Below are 17,653 nucleotides of genomic sequence, written 5' to 3'. Positions count from 1 at the left end.
TTTTGAGACGGAGTCTCGCTCTGCCGCCCAGGCTGGAGTGCAGTGGCCGGATCTCAGCTCACTGCAGGCTCCGCCTCCCGGGTTCACGCCATTCTCCGGCCTCAGCCTCCCGAGTAGCTGGGACTACAGGCGCCCGCCATCTCGCCCGGCTAGTTTTTTTTTGTATTTCTTAGTAGAGACGGGGTTTCACTGTGTTCGCCAGGATGGTCTCGATCTCCTGACCTCGTGATCCGCCCGTCTCGGCCTCCCAAAGTGCTGGGATTACAGGCTTGAGCCACCGCGCCCGGCCTCACCTTTTTTTTTTGAGACGAAGTCTCATTTTGTTGCCCAGGATGGAGTGCAGTGGCACTGTGTCGGCTCACTGCAACCACCGTCTCCTGCGTTCAAGCAATTCTCCTGCCTCAGCCTCCCAAGTAGCTGGGATTACAGGCGCCCACCACCACACCCAGCTAATTTTTATATTTTTAAAAGAGAAGGAGTTTCATCATGTTGGCCAGCTGGTCTTGAACTCCTGACCTCAGGTGATCCACCTGCCTCAGCCTCCCAAAATGCTGGGATTACAGGCGGGAGCCACCGTGCCCGGCCCCTGATTCACCTTTTGATGTACAGGGTCTAACTGTAATACATTTAAATGTTAAGTCTCCACCCCAAAGTGAACGTGGGATGCATGTAACATGAATGTTTGTTCATTACACGTGCATGAGGACCCCATTCATGGATATTCATAGCTCCCCCTATAACCTGTTGAATAGGAACGTATAGCCAACCTGTTCAGCATTAAGCTCTTGTCCCAACTCCATCTCCTTCTAAGTGCCTTTCAGTGTCTGCCAGAAGCTACGCTTCCAAGACTGTCAAGGATGGCCACCTTGCAGGTTGTAACCCTTTATAATAAACAGTCTCCTTTCTACTTTTTTCTTCCCTTTCACAGCTGGAGATTCTTTCTAAATTTATAATTGTGTCATCTTTAGGTTGACACCAGCAAAGGTAAATTCTGAAATTCCCTGAGAGTCAACAAGTTATTAGAGCTCTGGAAGAGGATGAGGTAGAAAAACCTTGTACTCAATGAGGCTTATCAATGATCTCATTCAAGGCCCCTTACTTAAATGAAAATCCCTGTGAATTTCAGACTGTTAAATATACCTGTACCTCATGCCAGAGTTTTTCAACAGGTGTGCCACGATGTCTTTGGTCATTCAGCCTGTGAGCCAATCATCTGCACTTCCAGATCCCCCTCAGTTTACTCCAGTATCTTGTACTAAGTTACCGTTTTCCAAGTATGCCATGATGTAATGATAACTTGCTTACAGTTTAATGGTTGCAGCTTGAATCTATAAAATAGTGGTTCTCAAAATATGGTCCCCAGACCAGCTACATTAATATTACCGACCTACGCCCCACCCAGGCATAGCGTGCGCATCATAAACTCCAGGGTGGGAGTGAGTGGGCTGTTTCAATGAGCCCTCCAGGTGACTCTGTTGCCTGCAAAAGTTTGAGAACCACTGATGTAGACACAATTCTCTTCAATGTTGCAGATCACTGTACCTCATAAAGACATACAAGTTATGGGTCTCGTTTGCCTGCAGTGATGCACAAACCTGACAGTGCCTGTTGTTTGGGCCCAGGTATCATAAAATAACCTAGAGCAACAGTGAGAAAATTCACTCAGCATGACAACAGCTGAGGGTACCTACTTATAACACAACAGAAACATTAATTGATTCTCAACCCTGAGAAGGACCTCTATCATACCAACAACACAGTGGAAAAGGGAAGGAACACATCTTTCCCTAAATAAAGGAGAGAAGGCACTTTGGCTTGTCGTATCTATAAAGGGTTACTCATTTGTGAAAAGGACACTAATGATCAGGCAATAGACTATACTTCCTCAGGACTATGCCTCATAAAAAGTTGACCTTTATCCCATCAAAACGCTTATAAAAATCAAGAGTATCAGAGAAACTGGTTGAGTTTTGCCACCTCAGCAATTGCCAAAAGGTAAAAAGTAGAAGAGAAAACACATTAGGCCAATAAACATGACATGTTCAGAAGAAATATAAACCAAGACAACAGTGATACACTTTTACACATTTGACTGGAAAATATTATAAAGTCTAACACCACCAAGAGTTGCTCGTTTAGATTATATATGAAAAATAACTTGGCATTGTTTTATAGAAATGTACACTCACAGGCCGGGCACGGTGGCTCACGCCTGTAATCCCAGCACTTTGGGAGGCCGAGGCGGGTGGATCATGAGGTCAGGAGATCGAGACCACCCTGGCTAACATGGTGAAACCCCATCTCTACTAAAAATACAAAAAATTAGGCAGGTGTGGTGGTGGGCACCTGTAGTCCCAGCTACTCAGGAGGCTGAGGCAGAAGAATGGCGTGAACCCGGGAGGCGGAGCTTGTAGTGAGCAGAGATCCCACCATTGTACTCCAGCCTGGGTGACAGAGTGAGACCTCATCTCAAAAAAAAAAAAAAAAAAAGAAAGAAATGTACACCCACAAATGCTGCATCCCAGAAGCTCCACTCTTAGGTACATAGCCAAGAGAAATGTTCACAAGTATAGGTGATTTAAAAATGTTCATGGGGCCAGGCAGGGTCGCTCATGCCTGTAATTCCAGCACTTTGGGAGGCCAAGGCAGGTGGATCACTTGAGGTCAGGAGTTTGAGACCAGCCTGGCCAACATGGCAAAACCCCATCCCTACTGAAAACACAAAAATTAGCCAGGTGTGGTGGCATACGCCTGTAATCCCAGCTACTTTGGAGGCTGAAGTGGGAGAATTGCTTGAACCTGGGAGGCGGAGGTTACAGTGAGCCAAGATCACGCCACTACACTCCAGCCCAGGCAACAGAGCGAGACACTATCTCAAAAAATATAAATAAAAAATAAAAATGTTCATGGCATTTGTAATGGTTTTAATAATCCAAAACTCCATTAAAAGGAAACTGGATAAACTGCTATGAAATGTTATAAAATAGAGGACCAGACAATGGTGACATCAGATGGACTTCAGCTCCATCAACATGCATTAATCTATAACCTAACTCTCAGTAAAACGGCAAATGCCAAGACACTACATGCAGGTACACCTTCTACAAAGTTAAAAAACACCCAAAACAAAATCATGTATTGCTAAGTTATACATATACATAGGTAAAAACTTCTTAAAAAGCAAATTATAATAAACTCCAAATTCTAGACAGCCTACCTCTGGGGACAGGTAGAAGCAAGTAGATGAGAGAGTGAAAACTGTATAATGTAACTTAGTAATGTATTGTAATTATTAGGTGGGATGGTGGATCTGCAGGTGTTCATTATGAAACAATAAATGTACCAGGAATGCTATGCATGGACTAAAGGTGATCATGTCATAAGCTAAGAATTGAATTAATCTATTTCTGTGCACCTGAAGTCCAGTTTTTGTTTTTAGAGACAGAGTCTCACTTTGTCACCCAGTCTGAAGTGCAGTGGCACATCTCAGCTCACTGCAACCTCCACCTACCAGGTTCAGGTGGATTTCCCACCTCAGCCTCCAGAGTAGCTGGGACTAGAGGCGTGTGCCACCAGGCCCGGCTAATTTTGTATTTTCAGTAGAGATGGGGTTTCACCACGTTGGCCAGGCTGGTGTCAAACTCCTGACCTCAAGTGATCCACGCACCTTGGCCTCCCAAAGTGCTAGGATTACAAGTGTCAGCCACTGTGCTCAGCCTTAAAGTCCAGTTTTTAAAAAGGTAATCATTGGCTGGGCACGGTGGTTTACACCTGTAACCCCAGCACTTTGGGAGGTTGAGGCGGATGGATCACCTGAGGTCAGGAGTTTGAGACCAGCCTGGCCAACATGACGAAACCCCATCTCTACTAAAAATATAAAAATTAGCCGGGTGTGGTGGCGGGTGCCTGTAATCCCAGCTACTCGGGAGGCAGAGGCAGGAGAATTGCTTGAACCCAGGAGGTAGAGGTTGCAGTGAGCCAAGATCACGCCACTGCACTCTAGCCTGTGTGACAGAGCGAGACTCCATCTCAAAAAATAATTTAAAAAAAAAAAAAAAAGGTAATCATTAAGGTTTTTCCTAAGAATCTAATGGCATGGAAATGCTCAATTAGGGTTCTAATCCTGGCTTTGTCGCCCATATGTGACCCCAGGAATGCGGATGAAAATGCTTTCTGTTAATATAAAACCATATTTAACTTCAACATCAATTTTGTCTATTCTCTAAAAATATTATCATATACAGTTACAAAATGGCTTAATAGCCCCCTTTTACACAATTATTCTGGCCAAAATGTGTTCAAAAAAGGAAGAATAATCAAAAGACTCAACTTTCACCAAAAAATGTAAAATTTCAGAAAACACAATTTCAGTATTATTCAAGTTGACCATTTGGGAACAAAATTAAGTTAGTGTTTATCTCATACTATAATAAAAAACAAGCTTCTCAATCTGAATAAAGTTATGACATTTGGTTAATCGCAAATATCAATATTGGTCCAGTAGTAGTGACAAATGTACCATACTAATGTAGCATGTTAACAATAAGGACAACTAGCTGCACTGTGTGTAGTGGCTCACACCTGTAATCCCACCACTTTGGGAGGCCAAGCCAGGAGAACTGCATGAGTTCAGGAGTTCAAGACTAGCCTGGGCAACATAGCGAACTCTGTCTCTACTTTAAAAAAAAAAAAAAAGTCAGCCAGGCATACTGGCATGTGCCTGTAGTCCCAGTTACTTGGGAGGCTGAGGTGGGAGGACTGCTTGAGCCCAGCAGTCAAGGCTGTAGTGAGCTATGGTTGTACCACTGCACTCCAGCCTGGGCAACAGAGTGAGACTTTGTCTCAAGAAAAAAACACAAAAGGGAAAACTGAGTGCCATGGTATACAGAAATCCATCGTACTATAATTGCAACTTTTCTGTAAATCTATTAATAAAACTATTCTAAAATGAAACGTTTATCTTCAAAAACAAGGGGAGTGGTCCATTGTATATCCCGGATGTTAAAAAAAACAAAAACAAAAACACAAAAACTGGATTGGGTGCATGACACTTCTAAGTTTGCTAAAAATTACTGTAAATTTTTAATGGGTGATTACTATTTATGGTATATAAATTGTACCTCAATAAAGCTGTTTAAAAAAACAAGTTTCTGGTGGTCTAAAGCTTCTGGTGATCTTAAAGGTCTAGATTGGGCAAAAATAAAAACAAGAAACATGAGAGGAACATTACACCAATCAAGGATGTTAAAATGTACCAAGGACTGACGTATGTTTAACTCAACCCTCTACACACATTTAGTACACATGGGGTAAAAAAACAAAACTTTAAGATACCAAAGAAACTATAGGAGGGTATTATTTAAACCTTGAAGGGGGTATAAAACTTTCTAGGAACAAAGATATGTAGAAGCCATAAAGAAACAGGAAATATAAGTACATAAAAAAATAAGAAGTCTGGGCATGGTGGCAAATGCCTGCAATCCCGACACTTTGGGAGGCCAAGGCACAAGGACCACTTGAGGCCAGGAGTTCAAAAGCAGCCTGAGCAACACAGTGAGACCCTCTCTCTTAAAACAAACAAAAAAACACTGTAGACAAAGGTGAAAGACCACAATAATGTGTGAGAAATTATCATCAATAAGACAAAATATTAATAACCATAATATAAAAAACTCCAGTCAGGGCCGGGCGCGGTGGCTCAAGCCTGTAATCCCAGCACTTTGGGAGGCCGAGGCGGGTGGATCACGAGGTCAGGAGATCGAGACTATCCTGGCTAACATGGTGAAACCCCGTCTCTACTAAAAATACAAAAAAACTAGCCGGGCGTGGTGGCGGGCGCCTGTAGTCTCAGCTACTTGGGAGGCTGAGGCGGGAGAATGGCGTGAACCCGGGAGGCGGAGCTTGCAGTGAGCCGAGATCACGCCACTGCACTCCAGCCTGGGAGCACAGCGAGACTCCGTCTCAAAAAAAAAAAAAAAAAAAAAAAAAACTCCAGTCAGGAAAGAACGAACAATCACAGAAAACTAAGCTATGCTCTGAAGACATCAAGTGATGAAGAACAGGAAATAAGCATATGCTTAATCACCAAATTTTGAAAATGAAACTTTATTTTTACTTACTGGATTAACAAAAATGAATGACAGATAATAACCAGAGCAGAAAAAAAAAGTTGGGAACTGAGCAATTTCATATACCATTAGGGTTAGTAGAACCTGCAGAGCTTTTAAAAACAATTCAACTTGGTAATCCCTCGTAAAATGCTTTTTTTTCAAGAGAAGGGTCTTGCTCTATTGCCTAAGCTGGAGTACAGTGACACAACCATAGCTCACTGCAGCCTCAAACTCTTGAGCTCAAGAGATCCTCCTGTCTCATCCTCCTGAATAGCTGGGACTACCGTCGAGTCACCATGCCCAGCTAACCTAGTAAAATTTTAAGTGTGCACACTCGATGACTAGCTCTGGAAATTTATCTTACACAAACACTAGCAAGAGTGCATAAAGACATGTGAGAGAACGCTCACTGCAGCATTATCTGTAATAGTAAACCGAACACAATTAAAACATCCATAAATAGGAGAATGAATCATCGTTTACTCATACTATGAAATACCACCCAGCTGCTAAGAGCAAGTAGGTCTGTGTGCTGACAGACTTGGAAAGATGTTCACAAAACAAAGTTTTTAAAAAAGCAAACTGCACACAATGTGTACATTATGATCCTATTTTTGGTTTTAAAATAACACAAAATTGGCTGGGCACGGTGGCTCATGCCTGTAATCCCAGCACTTTGGGAGGCTGAGGCAGGTGGATCACCTGAGGTCAGGAGTTCAAACAATGTGGTGAAACCCCGTCTCTATTAAAAGTACAGGCCGGGCGCGGTGGCCATGCCTGTAATCCCAGCACTTTGGGAGGCCGAGACGGGTGGATCACGAGGTCAGGAGATCGAGACCATCCTGGCTAACACGGTGAAACCCTGTCTCTACTAAAAATACAAAAAATTAGCCGGGCGTGGTGGCGGGCGCCTGTAGTCCCAGCTACTCGGGAGGCTGAGGCAGGAGAATGGCGTGAACCCGGGAGGCGGAGCTTGCAGTGAGCTGAGATCTGGCCACTGCACTTCAGCCTGGGCGACAGAGCGAGACTCCGTCTCAAAAAAAAACAAAAAAAAGTACAAAAATTAGCTAGACATGGTGGTGTGCGCCTGTAATCCCAGCTACTCAGGAGGCTGAGGCAGGAGAATCACTTGAACCCAGGAGGTGGAGGTTGTAGTGAGCTGAGATCGCGCCACTGCACTCCAGCCTGTGTGACAGAGCAAGACTCCATCTCAAAACAAAAAAAACAAAAAAACCACCAAATTATTAAAAATAACAACATTACATTATTTACCATATGCAAGGTATTATACTAAGTATTTTACAAATATTAACCAGTTTGAGGCTGCAGTGAGCTATGACTGCACCACTGCACTCCAACACAGGTGACAGAGCTACACCCTGTCTCTAAATATTAACAAAATTAAAAAAAAAAATTTAAGAAAGTATGACCATACTTCTGATTTAGAGTAAGAAGTAGGAAAGGAAAAAGATGATTAAAGAAAGTGCCCTGGGCCAGGCATGGTGGCTCACGCCCATTATCCCAGCACTTTGGGAGGTGGAGGCGCATGGATCACGTGCTCAGAAGTTCGAGGCTAGCCTGGCCAAGATGGTGAAACTCTGTCTCTACTAAAAAATACAAAACTTAGCCAGGCGTGGTGGCAGGTGCCTGTAGTCCCAGCTACTTGAGAGGCGGAGGCAGGAGAATCGCTTTAACCCAGGAGGCGGAGGTTGCAGTGAGCTGAGATAGTGCCATTGCACTCTAGCCTGGGCAATAGAGCAAGACTCCTTCTCCCAAAAAAAAAGTACTCCAAAGTGCTAACTGAAAACCACTTGAACCTGGGAGCGAGAGGTTGCAGTGAGCTGAGATCATGCCATTGCACTCCAGCCTGGCAACACAGTGAGACTTTGTCTCAAAACAAACAAACAAACAAAAAATTACTTTATATAGTCGGCCCTTGAACAACCAGGTTGGAACTGCATGGGTCCACATATATGTGGATTTTTTTCAACTAAACACAGATGGAAAACAGTATTGGCGGGATGCAAAACCCGGGTATCCAGAGGGCCAATTTTTCATACACATGGGTTCCACCAACTACAGGAGTTGAATATGCATGGGGGTCCTGGAACCAACCCCCTGAGTATACCAAGGAATGGCTGCACTTCACTGTATTTTCCAAATCATCCATACTTAAACAAACATAATATTTAACTTAAAAAATCAGATCTGAAATTTGAGGGCAGAACAAAACAAAGACCTGCAAAGTTTAATTAAACAAACCTTAAAACATTTAAAATACAAACTGGTATCCACCTGAGTGACTATAAAAGACCAGGTTATAAACCAAGCAGTGTGCAAACATGAGCTGTTTATTTTACAAGGTACAAGATATCCAGAAAAAGGAAGAGAAAAAAGCAACAACACTAAAAAGCCCTAAGAAGGGCAGAGAAACCACCGTGTTCAGCCAACAGGGACAGGGAATTACAAAACTCTAAGTTTTCTCACAGATTATACAAAAGGGCTAAAACCTGTTTTAAACACTGAAGGCACAGCTTTTGACTACCCTCTGCTCTGAGAGGCGGCGGGGCAGGAGGCGTGTTATAATCCTGAAGATGCTACAAATCCAAGAAGGAAGGCAGTAAGATTTAGCAACATAATAAAATTCTAGACCGACCGCAATCTGTAGGGAGGGATTAAACTAATATTGAGTAGCTAATTGTTACTGTAGTAATTTTTTGTTTTGCTTTTTTGGGACAGGGTCTCATTCTGTCACCCAGGCTGGAGTGCAGTGGTGAGATCATGGCTCACTGCAGCCTTGACCTCCCAGGCTCCAGGAATCCTCCCACCTCAGCTTCCCAAGTAGCTGGGACTACAGGCACCTGTGCCCACGTCTGGCTAATTTTTTTAATTTTTTGTGGATATAGGGTCTTGCCATGTTGTCCCAGATGGTCTTAAACTCCTGGGCTCAAGTGATCCTCCCTGGCCTCGCAAGTACTGGGATTACAGACTTGAGTTTTTCTTTTTCCCCCCAAATCAACCATCATTAGCTATTCGGGGAGTCACCTGTCTCGGCTCTTTGCAATCAATAAAACCCAAATTTTAATTCTCCTTTAGTGCAAGTAGTTAATTCTAGATTCTTGTCCATTATTTTAAGTAGAAATTGTTTTGATATTAATTTCTCATGACCAAAAGGAAGAAAACTCCCTAATCTACTCCACTGTGAACAGTTTAGATGCAGGAAGACACAATTCCACAGCGATAGCCACATTATCAGGGTGAAACTAATTCAAGCAGAAATGAAAGTAACAGGCTACATCTGCCTGTTGCCATCAATTAAGGAAAGAATGAGAACGTGGTATTGAATTCCGCGACGTGAACTTGGGCAGGTGAGGGGAGAATAGAAAGAAAGGCAAAATACCAGTGGTTAAACCACCTCCAAATAATTTATTTTAAATAGGCTTTCTAAGGCATTTCAGTTCAGAAAACTGAAGGGGAGAGGAAAAGAAACTAGGAATTTGCCTCTGGTTAAGTATCACATAAAACATTAGTCTGGGCAAAATCATATATCTGCTATTCAACAGATAGTTCTTTTACATACAATGAAAATACTTGTTACTAGAGAGAAACAATGAAGTCCATGTGCAACAACCCACAGGGTATCAAATTTCCAGAGGTTCAAGGAGGAATTTTATTAAAATAATACCTTTTTCAAAGCTAAGTCATTCTTTCACCTTAATCATCATCACCTCCATAAGTTACAATAGTTATCTTTTGCCAAGTTATCAAAAGCAACTAGAACTGATTAAACCTACATGATAGTAAATCAGATGAGAGGCCAAAGTTCACTGGCACTCTAATATTACTGGCATTGGTCTCCCTTGAGTTGGGTTTGTTGTTTTTAAGCCTCTTGAAACCTTAAGTAAACAAATCTAACTGCCAATGAAAACTAACACACCCAGAAACTCTCAGCGAAACATTTACTTCATAGCTCCTAATATAGACCTGTTCTATTCCAGCTACAGGTGGCCTTGCCTGGAGGTAAAGGTCGAAAGAAAACACTTCCTAACACCTTCTCATGTTAAAGCGAGGGGAAAAAAAAAACAAAAACAGGGCTTCGAGTCAAGGGCAGGGACATAAGAACTATCATCTCAGTGGTGAATACATACCACAGCCTTCTTGGCTTTCCTAAGACTGCTTCATTTTTGCTCCTTAATTAACCAGAAAAAAAATTCATCTATCTTCCTAGATTCCCTTAAAAATCAGACTTATAGAATGTTAGAGCTAAGCCTTCAAGATAGTAATGTCTCGCCTATAATTCCAGCATTTTGGGAGGCCAAGGCAGGCAGATCACTTGAGGTCAGGAGTTCGAGACCAGCCTGGCCAACATGGTGAAACCCCGTCTCTCCTAAAAATACAAAATAACTAATCAGGCGTGGTGGTATGCACCTGTAGTCCTAGCTACTCGAGAAGCCGAGGCAGGAGAATCGCTTGAACCCGGGAGGTGGAGGTTGCAGTGAGCCGATATTGCACCACTGTACTCCAGCCTGAGCAACAGAGCCAGACTCCGTCTCAAAAAAAAAAAAAAAAAAAAAGATATTAACGTCTTTACCCTAGACCTGACCAGCAGCAGCCAGCATCCATCTTTAGCCAGCCCACTCCCCACCCCACTCCTAGAGGCCAAAATAAACCTCCCCGGGAACCAGTGGCAATACCTTCATGACAATCAATCAATCTGCTCAAAGAACCCTGTGATGTCAGTTTCTGAGGCAGCTTCTAACAGGACCCTAAGAGGATTTCTTAGAAAAAGTTTCACTCCAAACATCTTTTCGTTTTTATTTTTTCCGAGACAGGGTCTCACTCTGCCACCCAGGCAAGAGTGCCAGTGGCAGAATCACAGCTCACTGCAGCTTCAACCTCCCATGCTCCAGTGATTCTCCCACCTCAGCTTCCTGAGTAGCTGGGACTTCCGGCATACACCATCATGCCCAGCTAATTTCTTTTTTTTATTTTTTGTAGAGACAGGGTCCCATTATGTTGCCCGGGTTGTTCTCAAACTCCTGGACTCAAGTGATCCTCCCACCTTGGCTTCTCTAAGTGCTGGGATTCCAAGTGTGAGCCACCACACCTGGCCTCTAAACATCTCTAAAGACAGTTTACTAACACTCATTTGGGAGGCATTTTTAAAGCGATGAACTTCCTAGGCTTTCAGCAAATCACATCATATAGGAAGCCTGGTAAGATTAATAGCATATATTTTTAAAAGGAAATTGTTCTAATCTGTCTTTGTCTCACTGAAGTATTTCATAATGTTAACTCAGAATTAGTCACTGTGGTTTGTCATGCTGTTATCTATGTCAAAAGTTTAAAAGGCCTGCCACCTGCTATTCCAAAAACACCCTTGCCAATCTTGACCCAAGAGAGCACCCTTGGCAATGGTTTCTGTTTATCTCCAAAATGATAAGCAGAAAAATAAAAGGCAGTAGGGGAAAAAGCAGTTTTTGTTTTGCAAAAACCAAGTTCTTTCTGCATGATTTTTTTAGAAGCTATTTCTTTTCAAAACCTAGATTCACTTCTTGAAAATAGAAAGCTGATTTTCGCCTTTTAGTAAAACCATTTCCACTTAGCCCACCCTCTTAAAATTCTGAGTAAAAACCAATGCAACAATTTTTGCAACATATACAAACATTAATTATAAGAATAAAGTTTAACAAAGCACTAAAAATTCAGACACAAATTTGGGGCTTTAATAAAAGATGTAAAGTTATTTTTTTAACACTTACCCACTCCTCGACATTGGGGGACTGCTCTTCATAAATGTGTTCCTTGTCCCACAAAATATTGGACTTGTCATACCTGTCCATCTTTCTTCGAGTTTTCACAGCAAAGAAAATTATTAAAGCAAAAGCCACAATAATCAAGAAACCCAGTACAATGGCAATGGCCTAAAAAGGGGTGAAAAATATTGGCATAATTAGATTTTAATTACTTAATCACAATTCACCCTCTACATACTATTAAAACCCTTATCTACCTAAGGCCCTACTAAATCCATGTGGTTTAACTTACAGAAAACTGAAGCAAATAGTTACATTTCAGACATATCATAAAACCTAACCCACACTAACTGGGCTAAGGCCAGCAAATGTACACACATACATACTACTTGATTCAATCCTCAGAAAATGCCTAACGTTAAAAACTATCAATCATCACCCTCATTTCAGAGCTGTAGAAAATTAGTTCCAAAGCTTGTGCATCTATGGGCCACAGTTTTATAAACAGATGAGAATGGCCAGTAAAGTAACTCAATCATTGGTATACTTCTAAAGGGCCTGAAAAATGCTATTCAAAAGCTTTAAAATAGCCAATCATGCTTGTAATCTTGTTCAAAACACATGCTTAGCAAGCCTTTTTACAATGAATGTAAATTTCAGTCCACAGATCTCTATCTTACCAAAAATGATGAAGACATGGATCTAATCAAGCTATAAGTAGTAAATTGACTAATGATTTGTTTGGTCTGGCAGGTTTCTCTGTTTTAGGAGTCTTGCACACTTACTAGAAAGGGCCCTGTGACAAACTTCCTACTCTTAACAGTTCTCCCAGCAGTGATGGGATATTAAATGGTATATTGGCCTAGGAGGCATTTGAAGTTGAGGGAAGTACCAGGCCTCTGCCCTGGATGTCTGCTAATGGGAACAAGAGGCTCTCCTTCCAGCTGTCTGACAGTGACATCATTTTTCAAAGACTACAAGTTTCAAGTAGTAAGAGAACTAAGAGGGATGGATGGGGGTGTGATAGGATAGGAGTACCAACCTTCAGTCCCTATCTACAATGGGCATGTCTAAATGGCAACAACGAGCACTGTGAAAACCTACATCTGCAGGGAAAACCTTCTGTCTTCAAAATAATGGCAGAGATACTAGAGGTCTAACTCCAAAGGAGTGACTCATTCAGGAATGGGAATTCCTGAGTCAGTGTAAGAAAAAAGGAAAACAAGGGAAAAAAGATTAGTAACTCAGAAATGTTTCAGATGTTAATATAATCAGGATGACTCATGGTTACTAAGGTAGGTTTCTCAACCCCAACCTGCACATTTGAATCACTTGCATTGCTTTAAAACATACTTACACTCTGAAAACTATAAAACACAATTAAAAGAAGTTTAACAAGACCTACATAAATCGCAAGACATCTTATGTTCATGAATCAGAAGACTTGTAATTGTAAAGATGACAATACATCCAAAATTGACCTACAGATTCAATATAACCCTTCAAAATCCTAGCTGGCATTTTTTTCCAAAATTGACATGCTCATCTTAAAATCCATATGGAAATGCAAGGAATCCAGAATCTAGCCAAAACAGTTTTGAAGAACAAAGTTGGAGAACTCCCAGTTCACAATTTCAAAACTTACTACAAAGCTACAGTAATCAAGACAGTATGGTACTGGCATAAGGACATATGATTAATGGAACTGAATTGAGAGCCCAGAAATAAATGTCCACATTTATGATCAATTCATTTTTGACAAAGGCATGAAGAAAACTTAGTAGAGGAAAAGTCCTTTCAACAAGAACACTAAGACAACTGCATACAAACATGTGAAAGCTTTCAGAACCCTTGCTTCCATCACGCCCAAAATTAACACAACATGAATCACAGACCTAACGGTAAGAGCTAAAATTATGAAACTACAGAAAAGTTAAAAAATAGACAATGTAGGAGTAAATCCTTGTGACCCTGAATTGGGCAAAACATTAGCTATGACACGAAAAATACAAGCAACAGAAGAAAAATTAAATAAACTGGACATCATCAAAACTAAAAACTTTTTTTTTTTTTTTTTTTTGAGACAGAGTTTTCGCTCTTGTTGTCCAGGCTGGAGTGCAGTGGCACAATTTTGGCTCACTGCAATCTCCACCTCCTGGGTTCAAGTGATTCTCCTGCCTCAGCCTGAGTAGCTGGGATTATAGGAGCGTACCACCATGTCCAGCTAATTTTTTTATTTTTAGTAGAGACAGGGTTTCACCATGTTGGCCAGGATGGTCTCCAACTCCTGACCTCAGGTGATCCACCCACCTTGGCCTCCCAAAGTGCTGGGATTACAGGCGTGAGCTACCATACCCAACCCCAAACTAAAAACTTTTATGCAAAGGACACCATCAAGAAAGCGAAGATGCCTATAATCCCAGTGGTTTGGAAGGCCAAGGCAGGATTGCTTGAGCCCAGGAGTTCCAGCCCAGACTGGGCAACAAAGTGAGACCCTATCTCTACAGAAAAAATTTTTAAAAAATTATCCGAGTGTGGTGGCATGCCCCTGTGGTCCTAGCTACACAGGAGACTGAGGTAGGAGGGTCACTTGAGCCCAGGAGGTCAAGGCTGCAGTGAGCAGTGACTGCATCACTGCATCCCAGAGTGGGTGACAGAGTGAGACTCTGTCTCAAAAACAAAACAAAAACAAAAATAGCCCAATTAAAAAATGGGCAAGTCTAGGCCGGGCGCAGTGGCTCACGCCTGTAATCCCAGCACTTTGCAGGCTGAGGCAGACAGATCACGAGGTCAGAAGATCAAGACCATCCTGGCTAACACAGTGAAACCCCAACTCTACTAAAAATACAAAAAATTAGCCGGGCGTGGTGGAGGGCACCTGTAGTCCCAGCTACTCGGGAGGCTGAGGCAGGAGAATGGTGTGAACCCGGGAGGCGGAGCTTGCAGTGAGCCGAGATCGTGCCACTGCACTCCAGCCTGGGCGACAGAGCAAGACTCCGTCTCAAAAAAAAAAAAAAAGGGCAAGTCGTCTAAATAGCCATTTCTCCAAAGATAAAAGAGAAATGGCCAGTAACTACATGAAAAGACGCTCAATAACATTAGCTACAAGGAAAATACAAATCAAAATCACAATGAAGTACCACTTCACTTCTCACCCATCAGCATGGCTAGAATCAAACAGACAATAACAAGTGTTGGTGAGGATGTGGAGAAATCGGAACCGTCATACATCTCTGGTGTGATTGTAAAATGATGCAAACTCTTTGGAAAAACTCTGGTAGCTCCTCAAAAGATTAAAGAGTCACCATATGATCCAGCAATTTCACCCCTAGGTATAACCCAACTCAAGAAATCATTAAAACATAGGTTTACACAAAAACGTATACAAGAATGTCTACAGCATGATTCTTTTTTTTTTTTTTTTGAGATGGAGTCTTGCTCTGTCGCTCAGGTTGGACTATATGGGCGCGATCTGGGCTCACTGCAAGCTCCACCTCCCGGGTTCATGCCATTTCTCTTGTCTCGGCCTCCCAAGCAGCTGGGACTACAGGTGCCTGCCACCATGCCCTGCTGATTTTTTTTATTTTTAGTAGAGATGGGATTTCACTGTATTAGCAAGGATGGTCTCAATCTCCTGACCTCGTGATCCGCCCGCCTCAGCCTCCCAAAAGTGCTGGGATTACAGGCGTGAGCCACTGCACCTGGCCTAGCATGATTTTTTTTTTTTTTTTTTTTTTTTAAAGGAATTCCACCCTTCACCCCAGGGGGGGGGGGGGGGGGGGGGGGGGGGGGGGGGGGGGGGGGGGGGGGGGGGGGGGTTTTCTGTTTTCAACCTAACANTTTTTAGTAGAGACGGGGTTTCACCGTGTTAGCCAGGATGGTCTCGATCTCCTGACCTCGTGATCCGCCCGTCTCGGCCTCCCAAAGTGCTGGGATTACAGGCTTGAGCCACCGCGCCCGGTCAGCATGATTCTTAATAGCCAATGTAGACATGGCCCAAATGTCTATCAACTGATAAATAAAATGTGGTTTATCCACATACTGGAATATTAGCAATAAAAAGGAACGAGGGAATGGCACAAGCTATGACATGGGCAAACCTTAAAAACATTATACTAAGTAAAAGAAGCCCATCATAAAGGCCACATTGTGTGATTCCATTTGTATGAAATACCTAGAGAATAGACAAATTTATAGACGAATGATTAGTGGTTGCCTAGGGCTAAGAACAGTTAGGGAAACGAGGAATGACCACTAACAGGTACAAGTTTCTTTTTACGATAGCGAAAATGTTCTAAAATTGATTGTGGTGATGGTGGCACAATTCTGTGAATATATTAAAAACCACTGGTTAAGTAACCAAATTACATGGTATGTTAATTATATCTTAATGACACTCAGTCCCTCCCCCAGATTTAATTAGAAGTGGAGCCTTGTCATTAATATTTTTTAAGAGTTTCCAGAGTGATTCTATTACATATCCCAAGTTGAAAGCCTCTGGCTAAGGAGATGGAGAAAAAACCCAACACACCACTCATACCTCCTGGGGATCCACAACACAGTAGTGATATAAATACTGATCCACGTAGAGTCCAGTAACGGCAGGTGTATAAAATTGGTTGCAGAGGGCATATATTTGTGAACCATACAGAGATCCAGAAGACTGAGCAGTTGGGTTCACTCCCATTATATAGACAATTGTGGCAATAAACACCATGATGCCCAGGATAGCACTCACTATTATCACACTTAAGTAATATCTTCTTGTTCTGGACATTTCAGATCTTATAACACTGGTAGCAAAGATCACCAACGCGGCAATGAAACAAAAGGCGGCCATGGCCAACATGAAGCCCTTTGCTGCTCTTGGGTCTGTATAGCCTCCATAGCCATAGCCATAACCATAGCCATAGCCATAGCCACTTCCGTAGCTACCGAAGCCACTTCCTCCGTAAGGGTAGCCTACACTACCTCCTATAAGGGAAGTTCCATAGCCTCTGTCCCAGGCAAGCGTGGAGGCCACACATGCAAAGATGGCAATGCACATCACAATAATGAGCATAGACAGAATCCGAATCACTCCTGGAGGAGAGGTCCATTTGTAAAAGTGAAGAATTTCATCTTCTGGGTAAAAAGAGTATGCTGGCTGAGACAGCATCGGTCGAACATGCATCTCTCCACCATACATGTCATTGCTTGGTGCATAATGATTCGGTTTGCTGAAATGAACATGAAAATAATTTCAAGTTAGCACTTTTTGGTAGTGAGCAGAAAGAACACAACTTATTTGGAATAATTTAAACCACTGGGTAAATGAAACTAAAGCTTATCTGTGCATAGGAATCACCTGGAGGGCTTGTTAAAACATAAGATTATTGGCCTCTGGCCACAACCTATTGTGCTCGGACATCTGGGTTATCTCTGTTTGGGGGTATTGTAAACAGTTTAAGTATAAACATCCTTCAATGTGTATTCTGGTATAGAAAAGTACTCATTTTTCTAGGGTATATACCCAGGAGAATTTCTGGATCACATATTTTTTTATCTCCAACTTCACTAGACAGTATCAAACTGTTTTCCAAAGTGATTGTACCAATTGCCTACAGTGGAAAGGGTAACTGTAATATATCCATACAATGGAATACTCCATAGCTATACTGTCCAATGTGGCAGCCATTAGCCACTTGGGTCTATCATACACTTGAAATGTATCTAGTCCGGCTGGGCATGGTGGCTCACGTCTGTAATCCCAGCACTTTGGGAGTCCGAGGCAGATGGATCACTTGA

The 17,653-nt window shown here is 42.3% G+C and overlaps 1 protein-coding gene across 4 annotated transcripts in view; it reads right to left on the bottom strand.

Moving 5' to 3' along the window:
- OCLN (occludin) overlaps positions 1 to 17,653 on the bottom strand; it is a 60,607-nt gene that overhangs the window by 27,820 nt on the left and 15,134 nt on the right. For 3 of the 4 annotated variants that reach the window (XM_025387878.1, XM_025387877.1, XM_025387879.1), the window contains 2 exons: positions 16,407 to 17,085; positions 11,873 to 12,034 (listed from right to left, as the gene is read on the bottom strand). In XM_025387878.1, coding sequence (XP_025243663.1) covers positions 11,873 to 12,034; positions 16,407 to 17,085 — 841 coding nt within the window. The remainder of the gene's footprint in view (positions 1 to 11,872; positions 12,035 to 16,406; positions 17,086 to 17,653) is intronic. The other variant, XM_025387880.1, reaches the window with a different exon arrangement.

This window comes from Theropithecus gelada, chromosome 6, assembly GCF_003255815.1.
Source record: "Theropithecus gelada isolate Dixy chromosome 6, Tgel_1.0, whole genome shotgun sequence".
NCBI classification, from domain to species: domain Eukaryota; kingdom Metazoa; phylum Chordata; class Mammalia; order Primates; family Cercopithecidae; genus Theropithecus; species Theropithecus gelada.
The sequence above is the reverse complement of the archived record's forward strand: the minus strand, read 5'-3'. Positions and strand labels throughout refer to the sequence as shown.